General features: G+C 43.4%; 1 protein-coding gene across 1 annotated transcript in view; it reads left to right on the top strand.

Moving 5' to 3' along the window:
* The window catches only part of MSRB3 (methionine sulfoxide reductase B3), an 86930-nt gene that overhangs the window by 14595 nt on the left and 53141 nt on the right, over positions 1-19194 (top strand). Inside the window, 3 exon segments of the mRNA XM_030002846.2 lie at positions 5019-5052; positions 11027-11155; positions 18763-18871. Of these exon segments, the coding sequence (XP_029858706.2) occupies positions 5019-5052; positions 11027-11155; positions 18763-18871 (272 nt within the window).

Genomic DNA, 19194 nt, shown 5'->3' with positions numbered 1-19194 from the left:
AAACGCTACAGTACTTTTGTAGACCTGGAAGGCTAACACAGTTTGTTTCTTTTAGAATGTTTTATGCCTCTTCAATAAGCCTTTGAGAAGCTTATATTTATAATTACGATGTTTGGCTGCATGTTGTTAGCTGTTAATGATTAAAGTATTTTACTCTCATCAGTCTGAGCTTTTGCAAGGTATTTTAATAGCAAATCATGAATTTGTGAAGACACCTGGTTTGCTTTATCAGTGGATGTACAAGCACATGAAAATTCAGAGCCTAAAATCTCTCTTTAAAGGTGAATTTCCAAAGGTTTTGTCAACTACCTTTACAATGTTGTCCTGAATGCTTCAAATACAGTACAATGCATTGAAGCATGCAGTGGCTAAAAATATAATTATAAAGCACAAATGCATATTCACAGGATGTGTGGTTGGTTGAGGGCTGAAGGCTGCCTCCTCGTTGTTCTAGCAGCCTGTTGGGAGGCCAGGACAGAAAGGATGGTTAGCCCAGGTAGTGAGGTGTATGTGTGTGAGGAGAATACTTTGTGCGCTGCAGAGGGTGCTAGTTTCAGGATCGGCGATCTTCTTGGATCGGAAGGGGGAACGGGAACTCTTCCCTTCTCCTTTCTCTGATAAATAACGGGCAGTCCTTGTCCCCCTGCTGAAAAGTTTTCCTGTGCTCCAGTCTCCTGCCACAGCTGGCAGCTTGGTGATGGTTATTGGATCAGACCCCATTAAACATCTCCTTATAAGCTATTGAACATTGCCTTTACCCCCACCTTAGCACACACCATGACAAACCTAAGGCATTTACTGCAAACAGTAAAGTCCCTAAAAAGTAGTAAGTGCAATGCAGGGAGCAGGAGAGACCAAGGGCTTTGGCGTTAGCAGACAATGTGTTAAGGGAAAATGACTAGGGAGTAAGTAACTGTTTAGGTGCAGAAATCTGTGATGCACTGAAATACTTGCTCATCTGGTTCTCTCTAGGCTGCACTTTTTGTTCCTGTAGTGCCCGGTGGTTGCTCTGTTCTGTCTGCAGAGTCTGACTGGCAGCAGCTTTAGGTGAGCAAAAGCCAAATTAAAAAAATCCAAATGCTAAGGCTCAAAAAAATGTGTATATTAAATATTCCACTAAGCTTTATCAGTGAAACACTTGGCTATATGTTTGATTTATGTCAAAATAAATAAATGAATAAATAAAACCTTTGCAAAACAACTGTTTGAACTTATTGCTGGACTGGAGAACCTTAACAAATATTGATTAAACTGTTAATGTAACACTTCAGCAGACTCACAGGCCTTTAGTGTCTTCTAACTTCTGGTTGTTTGGGTTTCTCCAGTGTGGCAATATTTTTGCTCTCTGCTTTTTCCAGTGACACAGAAATTCCTGACAAGAGCCTGGCTCTCCGGCTAGTGTGTACCTGTCCCTAATTGTTTCCTGCCCTCCAAATGGGGCCAGAGACTTGGGGGTGGGGGGAGGGAAATTGGAAAAAAAGTAGAAGCCTCATACTATTAAGGTCTCATTACTGGGGCAAGAAAAAACCTGATTGTTCCCTTAAGAATTTGTGTTATTTTTAAATCTACTTGCAAAGGGCTAAAACTTCACATTTTTCTTTTGAGAGATGGGATTCTCATGTAAGTTTAGAATTCTGGACTGGAGTTGTCAGGAGAAAAACTGAATATGGAAGAACTTAAACCAGTAGTGTTATCAGCTCCTGAGACCCTTGATTGTTTCCCTTACCGCTCTTAAAAGCAAGATGTGATAATATCAGAATTTAATCTCTCAAGTTGTCGCTCCCCCAAAGAAATTTCTCTGGTTGCAGACAGAGGTTGAGAAAACATAACCTGAGTACGTACAAAGTTCTCCATTTCCGAAGGACAAATTTGACAGACCTCCTACATTACTTCTTAACAAATCACGTTTATTTTGGGGCCGAACTTGTGATTTCTGAATGTTTGCAATTGATAATATAGAAGCTTCTGAAAGCTGGCAGTACTTTTAACATATGCCAACATTAGGGTATCAGCATCCTAAAAGGAAGGCTTTCCTGGTGTTACAATGTGTGTCATCCTAGCAAAAGGTTCCTGAAGCCCACCTAATGACATAGTTACTGCTGTATTTGTATGATCGATATTTATAAGATTTACAAGCTACCTCTGAGCATAGTGTCCATCTTACGAGAGCCAGACAGAGGAAAGATCCACGCTGGCCCGTGTTGTGCTAGGTTAAAGAGTGAAGTGTGGTGAAGGGGCTCCAAGAGGTCTGGTGACACCGGCGGACAACTGTGGAGGAGCCAGCGGTGTCCTGGGTGTTGCAGGCAGTGCAGCAAGCAGCACATGTTTAAAAAAAACCAAACCAACCCACCAAACAACAAACCCAAGAAGTGACGTATAAAAGCATTATCCCCTTCCCTGGGTTGTGGGTTTTGCTTTGACCTCTTCATGGAGCATCTGTCCCACCAGAAAAGTGGCACGTTGCAGGGCTGTAAGAAGGATGCGGGGGGGTGACACTTCTGCACGGTGGGAGCGCAGCACTGCAGTACTTGCCGTGGCTCAGGCGTGTGACAGTCGTGTTAGCACGGTGCTGTCCCCAGGCCGCTCGGCCCTGGTGCTGGCGAGGTGGGGGTGCTGTGCCGGCGTGGCTAGGTTCCCTCAGGGCTAAGGCAGGTGCCTCCAGCACCCGCATGGGGTCTTTGCTTCACCTGGAAAGGTCTGGGTGTGCACAGCACGGGAGTTTAAACCACCCGCAAGTGGTATTGCCAGGATGGTGTTTTCTTCCCGTGTTTCTCGTTGTGCTCTGGCTGTTCTTGTTTCATAAATCTGAGACACAAACCCGGTTCCTGAACCCGTTGAAGGCTATGGCCAAGCTTGCATCCGCTGCAGACAGAGCAAAGACCTTAACCTGTCACAGCAACGTTACCGTCACTCTCCCTCAGCCTGTTCTCTGTACCCACGGGGTACAGAGTGGGCAGACAGGGGTGAAGCCCCTCCAAACTGCATGTGTTAACTGTAACGAGTTTGACTTTGCTCTTCGCTTTACAGGCGGTTCTTCCCGTGGTCTGTGAGCTCCCCGCAGCAGGGGTTTCGTGTGCGTGTGTACGGTGCCTTGCACCAGGAGGTCCCCTCCTGCTTGAAACTACCGGGCGTCGCTGGAAGGTACAGAGTAAATAAAAATGGCGATCAAAACGCCAGCGATAAAAGAATAAAATATGTTAACCGCCATAAAGTGCTTTCGTGAAGGCTTGGTTGTATTTTATTGGGCTGTCGGGACCTGTATATCGCCCGAGTCTTCACGAATGCTTGAGACTAAACCACATTTTGGTGAAGGCCGAACCACCCGACGTTTTTCAAGACGTCGGCGTCCGTTTTGCGCTTCGGGGAGGTCCCTTCCTTCCCGCTTCGACGGGGCGCTGGGCCGGCAGGTCGGTCCCGCCGCGCGGAGGAGCGGGCCCGCCGGGCCGGGGGCTGCGCGGCGGGGAGGTGAGGCGGCGCGTCCCCTCACCTCGGCCCCGCGGCTCGCCGGCTGCCCTGCGGGCCTCCGAAGGACGGGCAGGCGGCGCTCACGTCGGCAGCGTGGGCGAAGACCTGGCCGCGCGGGGATGGAGCCGGCCGTCGGCGCCCCGGCTCCGAAGCAGCCGCTCCGGAACGCCGCGCTGCTGACGGTTCGGGCGGGCCGGGGCCCGGCCCTCATGGCGGCCCGGGGCGGCGGCGGGGGCCGAGCGGCGCCGGGCCGCCCGCCGGCAGGGGGCGCCCGGCGCCGCGGCTGGCGGAGCGCGGCTTTGTTCGCCGGGGCGGCGGCGCTTCCGGCCGCGGGGGGCCGGGCGGCGCGGCTGTGGCGCCGGGCGGCGCGGCGCGCAGGTCTCTTGCGGCCGGCGGTCCGCTCGGGAGGGGCTTCGCCCGGTTTTTTTTCAAGCCGCTCCGCCGCACGGAGGTGTTCCGTTCGGACAGGCCGGAGCTGCCTGGCCAGCCGCGCTTCGGCCAGGGGTGCGCCGGTCCCGCGGGCCGGGCCGGGCCGGGCCGGGGCGGCGGGCAGCTTCCCCCGCCCCGGCCGGGCAAACGGTCGGGCAGACGCCGGCCCCGGCGTCCCGCCCCTCCTGTGCTGCCGGGGGCACCGGGGCGGCGGGTGGGAGTCCGGCCCCGCTGCTCGGAGCCCCCGGGAGCCCTGGTACCGGCTTCGGGAGGGCTTGGCTCCGGCCCCCGGTGTCCCGTCATCTGCCGCAGCGAGCGGCGGGGCGAGCGGGCGGGCAGCTGCGTTTCCTCTTGCCCATCGCGGGGTAGATGAACCCGTTAGTAGTCGTGCGTCAAATCCTTCTAAAACAAAATCTTGCGGCTGCCGTCTCTCCGTTTGCTATATTTAAACTGGCCGGAAGATTGTCTCAATGTGTCTCGTGGACTGTTTGCAACGTGAATTGTTTCCTGCCGTTAAAAAAAAAGAAGTCGTGGTTTAAAGATATCTGGCAAGTTTATTACAATGAAGCGTCACGTTCCTCAAACAAGTCGTCAAAAGAACAATTTTTAGCAATGAATGGTTTCCAGCATTCATCGTTCAGTAATGTTGCGCGGTGCGATTTTGTTTTAAATAAAACAAATAGAAAAAGCCTGCACGTTTCATCTGCCCGCCATTCCTGGGTGTTCGAAGCAGGATTCCTGCCCTCTGGCTGAGGTCCTGAGCTCTCCCTCAGTACCTCTGCGCTTGTGACCGCACAGGTTGCTACCCAGAGTTGCTCTCCATTGGGTAGCTAAAGCGGCTGTTGTGAGTGCCCCCTACAAAATTGCCCCCTCCCTCTCGCTTGGTAGTGTAGAAAGTTGTTTCACTGAGTACTATGGAATATATATCAAAATGTTGGGGGGTGGGGGGTGTATCAGAAATGGGCTAAAACGTACTGAGAAAAGTGCATTTAGAATTGTGCTCCCACGTGGTGGTCTCATAAAATTGTAAGCATTGTTTTTTCTGTGAATGTATCGTAACATTTTTGATGTTTTAATTTGTTCTCATCTTTTTTTTTTTTTTTTTCTTTTTCTTCCCTACTCAGCTCTTGCCCCTGTTCTTTGCCTCTGGTTTTGTTGGTGAGGATATCACAGTGATGTCTGCATTCAACCTGCTGCATTTGGTGACAAAGAGCCAGCCAGTGGCCCTGCGAGCCTGTGGGCTTCCCTCAGGTTGAATGGGTGCTGCTTGTTGTGTCATGCGTAATGAAGGCCCTTTTAGGAATGGGTGTCTCTGCTGCAGGAAACGATGTGCTATGGGTTACTCTGGTTTGTTGAAATTTTCCTTTGAGCCAGAAGTTTGTTTGGGGTTTTTTTTGTTGTTGTTGTAAAAGTCAGTGCCTTCAGTGAAGGTTTTCATATCCGAGATTTTAGTATGCTTGGAAATGATGTCTTGTCCCACATATTCTCTCTTAAATTTTATATTATTTTTCTCATTTGTGGCAAAACCAGTGGAATTAAACTGAAAACAATTTATTGAATGCCATTCATAATTTTTTTAAAAAGATGCATAAAAGAATTTAGCATATCAATTGCTATTAAATCATAGGACTTAAAAATATTTTCCAAAATCTTTAGCAGTATACTATAGTTACAGTCCATGTGTCCCTTTTTACTTTTTTATTGTAAATCAAATATGTTGCACTGAAAATTATGTACAAAAAGTGCGCAGAATTTAAAACTTAATTGTTTCATTCCTCTGACAGCATGTTCTTCAGTTACATGACACTTCTCTAAATAAATAAATGGAAACATGCAATTTAATGCCCAGATGCAGCTGCACTTTTCATGTAAGGTCCAGGCTCGGCTGTTAGGCCTGTGAAGGGTGCCATAAGACCCCATCTCCATGAATTGGTTGTATCATGAAAACCTTGGACCCAAGTATTTTGTGTTCTATCACTTAACAGCAACAGTATCTGTAATGTCTGCATAATAATGTCAGTGTGCATGGTTATGTGGAAGAAAATAAAAGCTGCACTGAGCTAATTTTGAACATTACTACGAATTTTCTTGACACCCAAATAAAAAAGATACAATCCTGGCTGATCAGTATTTGAAGCATCAAAAAAGAACCAGCCTGGGTGTTTGTACTATACCCACAACTGGTTCATAAGTGTGCAAAATGTTACAAACACTTTTTCCCAGAGCTGGACTTAACAAGCATATGGAGGTGATGTTTTAAAGATTTTTTTCAGTGATAAGACATCAGTTTTCAAGCTGATGGATTTTTCTAGAGCTGATTACACTTTATTTGAACGAAATCTGAGTCCAATTTTTGCAGCATTTGTGTTCTGTTTCCCCCCACATGTGCACAGAACTCCCATTAACCTAGATAGGACCTGCAAACACATATTGAGGAAGAGAGAGAATAGCCCACATTGTGTCAGCCTGACCTTGGTTTCCTGTTATATTTGCTGCTGAGCCAGATTTAAAATCCTAAAAATACAGGGTAAGCAAATTTCCTTGGCCCTTATTATGCACCTTTTGATGTGTGCTAGCATTGCTGTTGTCTACCTTAAAATGGGGGCACTCAGTCTTCTGGCCATTTTGTTCCTGATCTGAAAAGGAGATCTCAAAGTTGGTCACCTAGAAACACAGCCTGTGGGAGGTTTTGCTATTGCGTACCTGTCTGCAAAGCATTATGTTAGCTATTTTGTCAAATTGTTTTTCTGGCATAATCCAGTAGTCACATTTTGGAATAAAAAGCTCATAATGCTACTATTTATTCCTGTCCCTTTGATCCATAACTGTGCAAACATTAATAGAGTGAGTTCCACTGACTGGCTACTTTATAGAGAGAGAGATAGAGAGATATTTATGTATAATAAACCCAAATTCATCTGCTAACAGTGGAATAATATACAATCACATATCTCACATATTTTAAGAGTAATCTAAATTCTCCAGATGCTTATAACTTAATGTAGGCTTGCTTTGCCTTTGGTTTGGTTTTTTGTGTGTGGTGTATTGAGGGGGTTGCAAGTAAATGGTATAGCATGTATCAAACTAAACATGGGAAGGAGATCTAGAGCCAACATCTGCTTAAATGCCACAATGCACTGTGACTTTAACTTTTGAATATACAGAAAAGACCCCGAGTTCTCCTGAGTTTTTTTATAACGTAACACTTTGAGTTAGTGCTTTTCCCACCATCCAGTTCTGTACGAATTGCAGCCCTGCAACCATACCGCTGTGCTGTCTGCCCACCGAGTCTGGAATGGTGTGGAGTTTGGTCTTCTTCTAATTCAGTGGCAAATTCCATACAGAAGGAGACTTTCTAACCTTCTGGAACCCCTGCCTGCTCAGCGTAAGGCAGCAAAGTGCCAGCAGAGCTGTAAATTGGGCTTTCAAACACAGTTTTAAACTCTATGCAGTTAAATATTTGCAGGACGAGGGACTTGAGTCAAAGTATCATTTCGATTTCTATGCTCAGAATGGTACCTCTGTCCTTCCTGTAAGGAACAGAGAGTACAATGCAATATTTACTTTAATATAAAGTTATAGTTGTAGATCAGAAATAAGTGAATTTTTTTTCCCAAAAGTTAAAGGAATGAAACAAGGTTAGGAAGTATCTTAGAGTAGGGATGACTTTCTGTCTTTCCTTTGAAACGCTATTTTGTAAGCCTGTGCCAGTTGCACTGGATCAGTTGTGCTAGTGAAGTGTTTTTACTTGCTCGTTTTCTATTTGTATATTCGCACCTGGAGTGTGGATCTATTCTTCCAAATTGTATTTTGAAAATAGTTTTTCATCTGAAGGTAGGACTGAATGTTTTGATGCGTGCAAACCCAGTGCACAGTTTGCCCGTGACGTTTTTCATACCCGACACGGTGAAGTCAGAGTAAGAGCAGGCGCAGTCCCTGTAGATGGCACTAAGCATATGCTGCACTTTAGGAAAAGCTTCTCCTTTAGGAGTCATTCATACAGAAAGTACACCCTGAGACCTTATGAAAATTTATTTACAAGTATTTTACAAAAAGCATGAGCATTGGGAAAAATCACAATGATCTGTGCTCATACGCCAACTACTTTCACATTGGTTAAAGGTTTCTTCATTGCAGTAGTAATTACAGCTCCGTTTTGCCTGTTGTGTGATGTTGAAGTGTCACTCCTTGAGCCTGCTTTATTAGAGTTGAGTGCTCTAAATTTCTTTGGAAGTGCAGGATGCACTCAGCACCTGCCAGGATTTAGTTCACAGAAATTAAATCTTAAATAAAACAAACCCCAAACCACAACAAAACCCCCCAAAACTTCTAATGTAAAAACTACTTCAGCTGCTTTAGTGCATACCAACAAGTAACCGATACCAGTTTGATACAACTAACGATTACGCAGATTCCATGTACATATGTTTTCTGTAGCAGACCACCAAACTATAAAGTAAAAAGATAGCTTATTTTGCTTTGCTGTGTCTTTTAATTATTATCGGTTCTCATTTCTTAAAAAAATCCTTTATTTCTTTAACACTTTGAATGTTGTGCTGCTTACATCACATTTTTTGCATGAGATAATTTGGCTTTTCCTCTCCTGTAGATCAAAGAAAATTATGGTGCTTGTAAAATTAAGTAAAAGTAATGATGAAGAAATTGCAGGGGTAGACTTAGGGTTTTTTTTTCTGTATGAAATAATAAAGTCCTAGATAATATTGAATTGTTGTGAAGTGTTTAATTACTAAAATAACTACTAGTAGGAAACCATACTTTTCCAGGCTTAGATTAAACTACAATACATCTGTATGAAGATGGTGCTGGGCATATGGTGTAAGTCTTTATTAAGTAAATATCTATAGTATAGTTTCTCATTGTTTTATTAAATATTTGTTAATTCCAAGTTTCAGTATAATGTCTTTTCATAAAATTGAAATGAATAGCTAGTGAACAGAAAATTACTGGGTCTCAAAATTGGATTTTTAGCAGTACTGTGTTAACATAAAGGATTACTTTTAGGAGCAGATCTTGCAAACAGTTACATACATGAGTTATTCATACGCATTTGTCCCTCTGAACTCTTAGACTGCTCATGTCAGTGAAATTATCTGTGTGTGTAGTGTTTGCCAGATCTGGCTTTAACAACGAAAAGTCTAGAAAAGATCTTAGTCTCTTGTGTTCAAAGTACTGTAGTTGCTGTCAAACTTTGTGTGACTTAAGTATGTCTAAATGTTTCATATTGTATGTTTCTATGTTCAGAGATATAATTTCCATAATGTATAACTTTCCCATAGCTTTCCGTAATGTGTATCACCAAAGATGTACTACTACAGATGTCTGTTCATGTGATCCGAAAGAAAATAATACTGATACGTTGTGTAGCAAAAACCACCTGTATGGCTATGGTTAAATGCCTGTCAATGTTTTCATTATAAATTCTTATTTTCTGGGGTTTATATCTTGAACATAAAAATTTGCTCTGGGTTTAAATATGTCATACAAGGTCTCAGCTGGATGTACTTGTTCCTCAGAGCTGGTTGGAGGGCAAAAATTAAAACTCATTTCTATGAAGCTAAATTAAAAAAAAAAAAAAGGAAATATCAATTTGGAACAAAAATACATTTTTAACTTAAAATACAGTCTTACAAATTACCTAGTTTACTACCTCCCAGCAGTTATGAGGAATTTGATAAATGCTTGAAAAGAGTCTTGGAAACAAGCAGTATGTGAGCACAATAGTAAACAGCACGTGAAGCTGTTCACGTGCCATTATGATATAAATGTCTGTGTGTATGTCTGCCTCCTAGTCATATGATAGTCGAATGCTGTATTATCATAACAGAGCATAACATTATCCTATTTTTGGAATGGCTTGAAAGTGGGTTTTAAAAATTACCTTTCTATATAGCTGTATATTCAATGTTATTCTGTATTTACAAATGTTTCTTTTGTACAATAGTATTCAGTCTAGAATGTCTTACTTAATACAGTTTAGAATGAAATGTATTTGTAGATATCCTGTCGGGAGTAATACTCTTACTGTGCCTGATGCTTGCAAAACTTGGGATCGTAAAGAAGACCAGAAACCCTTTGTTAATGTACCCTTTTGGTTTGTACCCTAGGGTTTGTACCCTGTTTTTTCACCCTTCTGAACTCCTCATTTTGGCGGAGTTTTGCACTCTCCCTCACCTGCTCGATAGACAGAAGGCGCTTGTCCCTGCCTTCTCGGGGTGGAGGCTCCTCAGTGACTCTGGCACTGAGTAGCACAGGGATGATGAGACGTTTCTTCTGCTCCCAGACGGTTCGCAGAGCCAGTTCCTTAATGTGTTCCCTGACGGATCTCTTAAGGTCATTTGCATTCCCTTCCTGCTCCCATAAAGGACCCACCACAAGCCATTTCTACCCTTCTTGCAGGAGTGTTTTAATTCTGGGAGCTCATAAATTTCCCACGTTCCATTCCTGTGCCCTCTGCAGCTCAGGCTTACTGTGTTTTCTGCTTAGTTGGGTATGGAAAAGATGAAGTTTCAGCACTAATGGTGTTCCTGTGTTTTAAAGTTTCCCGTGAAAAGCTACTTTTTTAGTTGCTGGACTGTGTGTTTAAAACAGGAGGTCTGAGAAGTCCTTTAAGGATTGCCTTCACTTTTTTCCCTTCAATTAAAAGCAACCCTTGGCTTTGTCCTTTCTCTGAGGAGCACATGATGAAGGTTGCAGAGAAGAATGTGATGTAAAGGAGAGATGACAGCACACAAAAAGGAAGATTTTGTATATGGCTAAGCTGAGGGAGGGCAAGCAAGAAAAGGTGCAAGATGGGAATGTGAATGCTAAAGTCAGTAAGAGTATGTTGGGAAGTGATGGAGGAGATGATCCAGCCAGTCACTTAGGGGATGTGTGAGCTTGGAATTTGATGGTACATTGAATGGGTCTAGGGTGTGGACCGGGAGTCAGCACCAGGGACACGAACATGACCATGACTTAGCTGTTAGGTTAACCACAGGTTGCTACAGCACAAATCGTGATGTGGGGGAAAACGAGTGGAGAGGAATTGTGTCCCAGAGATGGCTAAGAAGCAGACAATGTTTGTTCTTAGTGACAAGCTAAACGTGTCTCATCTTGTGGTTTCCTTCAGGAGAAGCTGTGTTGGGAAGGGGTGCCTGGCTGGCATATGAAGGTGCCCCCTGCTCCAGCTGGAGGAGAGGTTCTTGGGGGACGGTAGCTGCTGGCAGCCCAGGTCCAGCACTGGCAGCTTTGTGCACTGCAGGTGAGAACTCCCTGCTCAGTGCGCTGGCCTGGGTCAAGGAGTCCCAAGGAGAGCAGAGCAGGGAAGGGCTCGACCGAGTCCTCTTAAAGCCCTTTTATAGGGCTTGACCCCATCTTCCTGACCCATAAAGCATGGCTGAATTTTACAGAAACATAGGGAAGCCCAGAAGGCCCACTAGGGAAAGAAGTTGGCAGTTACTAACCTTTTTGGCTCTTTCTCTACCTTTAGTCCTGAAGCAGGTTGAGAGGGGAGGGGGCTACAGTGTTTTCCGACATGGCCATAGCAGAGCAACAGCTGGAGCACAGTGTGTTCCAGCTGCTCCTGTCTTCATGCTGGGTACGTCCTTCAGTGCCTGGAGATGTGGGATGAAAGGCAACAGAGCAGGCTGTGCCTGTTTGCGTCTTTGCTAAAAGGGTTCCTGCACAGCTGGAGACAGCCTGAGTTTCGCAGGCAGTTAGATCTGGGCTGTTGTGGGGAATTGGAGGCGAAGAAAGACCTCCCCCCACCCTGCTCCTTTCCTCCACCGCCTATCCCAAGTATAGATTGCGGCACCTTGATTCTTGAAACGCAGTGCTCACTTCACAGGCCACACATCACTATTGTGGAGGAAGCAGCAGGAGGATTTAGCAACAGCCTGAATGCCACAATAAGCTACACACCACCGCGGTAACCGCTGGCAAATTGCTGACTTTAATTGTTTCTGCTGCAGGGTTAAACCTTTATTAAAGCTGTGTGAATTAACTTATTTTGATGGCTTACTGAAATATTTTAAATGCAAAAGGTAGCATAAAGCACTCTTACTAAATTCAGCTTAATTCTGCTGTTAATAAAATGCCTTTCCATATGTTGTGCACCCTTTTATTGATCGTGACAGAAGTCTACTGACCAGATACAGAGTGCTCAGTGTCTCTGCCTTTCTTGTTTGTAATTTAAACAAATGTAGTGCATGTGAAAGGTGCTAGGATCATATCAGCAAAACAAAAGTCTCTTTATCTGTTAGGGAGAGAGGAAGAGAAATCCATCATTATAAGTGCTCCCCCCTCCACTTCTGTACCAATAGATCTTGATCTTGTCTTGCCTGGTTTGCATCCAAGAGTAAGGCAAATAGGTCAGCTGCCCCGTGCACTCTGTCTTTGGCCATCTCAGCAGAAAGGGTAACAAAAATGGCAGTTTATACTGTAATGAGCTTTTGCTCCACTTAATTGAAGGCGCTTCTATTCACCAGCCTCTGCTGAGCAGCCACATGCTGCCATTGCTATAGTACTGGTGAAGATGACAGCTCAAAAAGCCCCGGCAGAAGCTGCCTTCACCTCCACTGGCCAGCGCAGGGTGGTGATGGAGTCCTCGAGGCTTATAATTTGGAGAGGCTGTGAGACCAAGACTGTGGCTGGTAGTGACATCTATTTCATTAACGTGAGATAAGGAAGTAAAGTAGACATCCCTGGAGAGGACAAATGGACCTGCTTTTCTTTCCCCCTCCCCCACTACGCAAAACACTTCCATCTTTTGTTAAATGTTTTTTACATTTGTGGGGAGAGGAGGCAGCTTCAGATTTCTCCTCCAGGGAACGTCTCTTCGGCTTGCGTGGCTACTTCAGCCATGTAACCTGCCGCAAAGACGCTTGCAGACCTGCGGAAACAGCAAGGCAGCTTCCGTTCCCATAGATGCTGTCTGGACTGGGACCACTGGGGTTTCAGTACCACTTTCTTTGAAAAGAAAACGAGGGCACAGAGGAGATGCATTAGTTGGGAGTTTGGGCATTTATTTTTTTTAGTGCTTGAGAAACTTACTGTCTTACATGGGAGATCTCTGATGGTGACTCAAAATATATACATTTGTACAAAACATGAACCATGCTGATGACCAGGTGGAAAAAATAAATGTGACAGCTCTTGTTTCTTGGTTGCACGGGAAGCTTGCAAATTTGCAAAGAAAGGGCTTGCCTTCCCTTGTGGCCATGTGACCCTCCTGGGTGTCCAAATAAAGAATTTTTTTTAAAGACAGTTAATTTTGGGGTGGTGTTCTTTTAAGATAGAGCCTGGCTTTGACCCAAAATTGTAACTGTTGTCCTGGTACCCAGCTTTTGGATTTTTAACGCACAATATAGTGGAAATGGTCTTCGCCCCATTACTCCTAATGCTTGCATGAAACTGCAAATGGTATTTCAACAGCGGGTGGGAGTTAGCTACCTACAGCAAGAAAGCAAAGGAGCCATCCCTCAGAGAAGAAACACAGATCTGTTTTTCAATGTGTAAAACATTTACAGGGTTTTTTTAATGATGAAGTTTGGATTTTACTTAAACTTGACCTCCCAACATTTCAGAGTTCTTTTGCAGCATCTATCCTAGTCAGCAGCATGCTTAGGTAATTTAAAATGGCTTGTGATGGGGTTATAAAAACATCTATCATGTCAAATACAGGTTTTGTAAAACAGTGTTTTCCAACTTGTAAGCCAGTAGAACTGTTTGCATCGATTTGCATTTTCAAGAGTTGTTCTTTTTTAAACTAGATGAGCAGTTCCTGCCTTGTTTGCAGTGAGAGGGCACTGTGGCATTCTCCCAAGGCTGCAGACTAGAGGCTGCAGAGAACAGACTAAACAGAAGTGAGAGTTGTGTGTTTGTTTGCCTTTTCCTAAGCAGAGAGAGAGGCAAAACTGTAAACAAGAGGCATAAACTGTGTAAATGAAATTTGAAATAATAAAAATGAGAGATTCCACTTTTAATAATATGGAGTATTAGCGATAGCATATGTGAGGATATTTATTTAAAGAAATGTATGCAAATATTTTTTAACCTTGCAGGATTCCTCTTAACGTCAGTTTGAGATAATTTACCATCAATGACTAAGGTATGACCCACTTATGAAGGGACAGGCTTTGGGAAGCAGAGAGATGTATACTTAGAGCCAGATCCTGTAATCTGATGTACATTTGTAGACCTTTAAGTAGTTGTTGGAGCTATGCATGTTCCCAAGGGTCTGCCCACACAGGTCACATTGCATGATTGGGGCTGGGGTGGTATATGAATAATAAAATGTGCTGGAAGGCCCCTAAAAAACTGCTTGAGCATATTAAAAGAAGTAGTACTGAAAACTAGAAGCCCAATTTATTATATGGCTGTGCTCCGCTGGAACGTTTGATCTTGCTGTATTTAATTCAGGAAGTCTTAATGGTATGTGCTCAGTGCATGACTGTAATGTCCATTAATGCTAGTGGAACATAAGCATACGTAAAACGGGGAAAATGTATGCTGTGTCTTCCACACAGCTGAAATGTTAATTTCAGGGGTACAAAGCAACAAAACGTAAGAGAAAATCATTAGAATGGTTCAAAAGACTATTTGAAGAAGGAAGGCCATCAAGCGAAATGCCAACATATTTCAGGGCACGTCAGAGACTAATCGCCACCCTCCGGCATGCTGGAGCGGGTGAAGGGCTGAGTGGTGAGGAGTAACGGTCTGCTAACTTGTGTCCATCTGTCTGGACATATCTCGTTGCTAGTTTTCTTGTGATTGCTTATATGGAAGGAAATGGCACATGCCTGTGTTATGAACCACAGATTTGAAAAGGTCAATTGAAATTGGAATTCTTACATGAGGCGAGATGCTTAATGTCTTCATTATCAGGTCAGCACCCAGAAAATACTTTCTGTTCACTTCATTCGTACAGAGGAGGACTCCAGCGCTGAACTCTGAAATGTCTGTAGTCTGCAGGTGAATAGTAAATGGCAGTGTGCATTGCATTGCTTTTCAGAAAAGCCATTCCTAAGCACAGGAATGCCGTGGAGGCTCCAAAAGGGTTTCTGTTGGTGTTTGTTCCACCTTCCTCAGCTTTTTTTTTTTATGTTTATGCATTAAGATTTGTGACCCTGGGCTTTTCTTTGCAAAGCCTTCCATCCTGCTGCAGGACCTGAACAGCTTTTAGCACCGCTGTCACTGATGGCAGAAGGCTGATGGCGGGTCGCCTCACGTGGGAACGCCGGTGCCTGTTTGTGGAGCAGTTGCCTGCGCGCTGCTCCTCTAACGAGCGCCCACCCCAACCAAGGCACCAAGGTGTGCCGATTGGAGAGATTTCATCTGGCCTCCAATCCTGCAGTGGAATGTAAAGGGAATTTTGTCTGTCCGTGTAGGCCGGCGTTCACCAGTCCTAACAGCGGGATCTAGCTGGAGTTAGGAACACAGCTGTCCCGGGCTCTTCTAAAAGTCATTGCCGAGAGCATCACCTCCAAAAAGCAAGTGAGATCCACTCCAGAGTCCTAACATAGATCCAGTGAATCCAGACTCTGTTATTCTCACAGTGTATTTAATTTAGTCTCACCTTTAATGTAATCACACTGATGTCATGCTGTTTGTAAAACTGATGACCTTTTTTCTCTTCTGCCTTGAACTGTGTAATTTGCGAATGAACTGTGAGCCTGCCTTTATGCCTGAGTTGCTGAAGAAGTTTGTTGCCTGTATGGGAACCCTTTCCACAGCCCATACCTGGTCCCGTCTTTGGGCAACCAGACTGAGGAAGGTGGTCAGCCTGCACCTTTGTTCTCTGCTTTAATAACGAGTTTGATAACAGCTGCATTACTAGTGGCAGTTTCTGTCATATTGGGCATATATTTGTGTAGCTTTATGTTGTCCCCTCCCAAGATACAGTCAGTTGGCTTGAATGGTGCAGACATCTCATATATGCCGTAAAGGAACAGCTGAAAAAATGGAAGCAGCCACCCTTGTACTGCAAGTTGAGCACTTTTGTCCCCCTTGCATGTAATTTTTTTCCTAACCGGAGGACTGTATTCCTAGAATCTCGTCCAGTAATTTTCAGGATTCATTGCATTTTATTAAGGCTTGTAGGCTAGCCCTGTTTCAGATAACGTATCCTTACATCCTCTGCAGTCAGGGGTGAGTCTTGCTTTGCCTCCTTGGCTCTTTGGCAATATGGAAATAGTGCAGTCAATTTACTGACGGGTTTTTTTGTTGTTGTTGCTAGCAGTTACATAATAAGTGCAATTAATTGAATAGGGCTGTTCTTGAATGCTGAGGGCTGGACCAAGAGATTCCTTTTATGATTTGTAGTGCAACTATAGCTTTTTGCTGATGTATACTCCACTAAATTACAAACCTGAGAGTCCTTTGTTGGGGTAGGTTGCAGTTTACCCCAGTGCAGTTTGGCAAAATTCCCCTGTAGACATAAATACTTGTCTGTGTTGTAAAACACGCGGTTAATTATTAGAAACAATAGGGAAAAAAATCTTTCATAACACACTTCCTACTTCTGATCTATGTCGTGGCTCAAGTGGCATATAGAAATTTCCTTGTGCATATGGTGAGCCCATTGACTGAAGAACGCTAAATTTCTGAAATAGATGAAAAATTATTCAAGGAGAGTAAAGAGGGAATACTGACCATTCTTTACAACATTCAGTATTTTCTCTGACTTTTCCCAAAGTGAAGTTACGCTTAGTTTGCTTTTTTGCAACATCTAAAGAGCAAATAGAATTTTTTGAAAGAGTAATTGGTAGATACTTTTAAAAGTGAAGAGGTGTTGGTTTGTAAGAGTCTTTGCTGCTCTCTAGACTACTTTTTCATACTGAAATTGTAGATGAAAGACCGTATCTCAAACAGTTTCTTTCTGAGCTGCGTAATGCAACGTAACAATAGCTATTTATATAATGCATATGCTTCCTTTCCCTGTTAGCTATACTTTGAAAGACTTATTAGTCCTAGAGGCCTGCACGTTCGGAGAATAAAAACCTCCAACGTTTGACATCTTTAAATAAGCAACCAAATGTTATGAAGAACAAACCTCACTTACAGTTAGGAAACAATATTTACATTTAAGGTTGAAAAGCCAGGATGTAGGAAAATTTTGCTAATTTGGAAGGTGACCTTTAAGTGCACCAAAACCAAATAATTTGTAAGCTATGGCACAGGGCACATTCTTGCAAAATTTGTGTGAATGCTGCTTTAGTGGTTCTTGAAAGACAAACAAAGAGACCTGGAATGAAATCTTTATCCCTCTCCCAAATAAGATTGAGGCTAACAAAGGCATACAGCAGCGCTCTTTCAAAGCTTGCCATTAAAACGAAGGCTCTGCAGCACAGCTAATGAGATGGCTCAGAGTGGAAAACAATCTGTTTTTAAGAATGTTTAGATCAAAAGTAATTTCTAATCTATGAAATAAAGTCGCTTTTCAATACCTTTCTTTCACTAGTAAAGCTTTTTATGTTTGCACTATTTACTTCAATCAGATGTTTTCAATTTTACTTTTTTCTTCCTGAAAATACTTCCTAGGGTTAGTCGGTAGTGACCAACAGCATTATTCTTTTTCTCTCTCCCCTATTCACCCACCCCCACACATTAAGAAAATGAGAAAAGGAGAGGGGGAGGAAGAAAGAAACATCTTTTCTTAAATGATTTGCAAGCATCTGTGCTGTAAGCTAGTTTTTATGAACACTCCTTAGTAATGACTCAAGGTAAAAAAGCAGAAAAGCATCCAATGTTAGGAAATTGCAATCCAATACCATGTAATTTAAACCTGCCATTGCCTCTCCTGTACTAAATGACATACAGATGGGTAGCTCTGTTCCCTCTACTTTGGGAACACAATTGGTCTTTTTATGAGTGTATATACATTACTAGTAAAAAATATTTTTGTCGGGACTGTTTATTTCTAATTGTACCGTATTTTAATTACTGTCATAATTAGAGTGCTTTTTCCGTGCTGTATTTTGTCAGCTAATTTTTGCAAGTGATTATCAAAGTTATTTGAATATTTGGCAATTTCTGTTACTACTTTGGGAGTTTTCATTCTCAAAAGCAACCTTACTGTTAATTTTTTTTTCGTGATGTGAATTTTTGCACTACACAAATGGTTTTTTTTCAGTAATCCTTATGTACTCCTTGGATTTTCTGTGTGAATGAAGCAAAGCATAAGATGAGATTTTCAAAGGAGGGTAATTTCAATAGCAACGCTAATTTTTACGACAAGCTTATCGTTGAACCTTGTACAGCTTTGTTCATAAAGAAATTACTTGCTCCTCAGGGCTCCTATTCTAGTGCTTCAACAGTGAAAAAATACAATGGTTAATGTTATAAAGTAAAAGGACAAGGATGCAACTAGAAGTTAAATCAACCTTATTGGAATTCTAAAGATTCAGAATTGTTTTCCAGCTACTTTCAAGGGTAATGAAATTGTTGGATGTTGTGGCTGAACATCATATGCCCATTACCGTAAGTCTCCAATATAGATGTCTTGTAAAGAACGTTTCAGCTGTAGTTGGGGGTTTTTTGCAGATTTTTTTTTTAACGGTGGGAAAAATGTTACTTTCTTGTGAATGATTGTGTGTGCAACAGTTTAGTGTATAACACACCAAAGGGCTTTGGCTGTAGCACATTGTCACTGCTCCAGTGGAATCACCTGGCTCTTGAGCAAAATTCTTTTTTAAACTTGGATTTGAAGAAATAATCAGCTGCAGTTCAGCTGAGCCATTCTTCGTGCATTAGGGACCGGTCTGGTCATTGACAAGTGTATGCAGAAGCTATGCTGTGGCCGTCTGCCAAAGCAATTATTCAGGATTTAAGCTAAAAAGGCTCCTTCTCCCATATCCTCTCCCTTTGCAGGGTCATGTAGGGATAAAAAGGACTGTAAGGTGGTCTTTTCCCAGGAGGAGCTGAGGAAGCGGCTGACACCCTTGCAGTACCATGTCACTCAGGAGAAGGGGACTGAAAGGTAAGGCAGGACGAAGGAAACACAGTCCTCAAAACACAGGCATCTTTCTTCTCCCCCTCCTCTTACTGGTGCTTCCTCACCTTCCCCACCAGGTTGTGTTCTCCCCCCCCGCCCCAGGATTTCTGCACTTGTTTACTAACCCCTACAAATTAACACCACTGCAAAGACAAGCATCTGCAGCGCGGGGGCCGAGGCCAGGGGTCTTGTGTGACTTTTTCTTTTAATGAACGCTGCATGTCTTATAAAGTCACTGGGCTCATGTTTAGAGTCTGTTTTTAGTTTACTACAAAATGTGTGGAAGTAATAGCGGTTTAGGTACACTT

The sequence above is a fragment of the Aquila chrysaetos genome, chromosome 26, assembly GCF_900496995.4.
Source record: "Aquila chrysaetos chrysaetos chromosome 26, bAquChr1.4, whole genome shotgun sequence".
NCBI classification, from domain to species: domain Eukaryota; kingdom Metazoa; phylum Chordata; class Aves; order Accipitriformes; family Accipitridae; genus Aquila; species Aquila chrysaetos.
The sequence above is the reverse complement of the archived record's forward strand: the minus strand, read 5'-3'. Positions and strand labels throughout refer to the sequence as shown.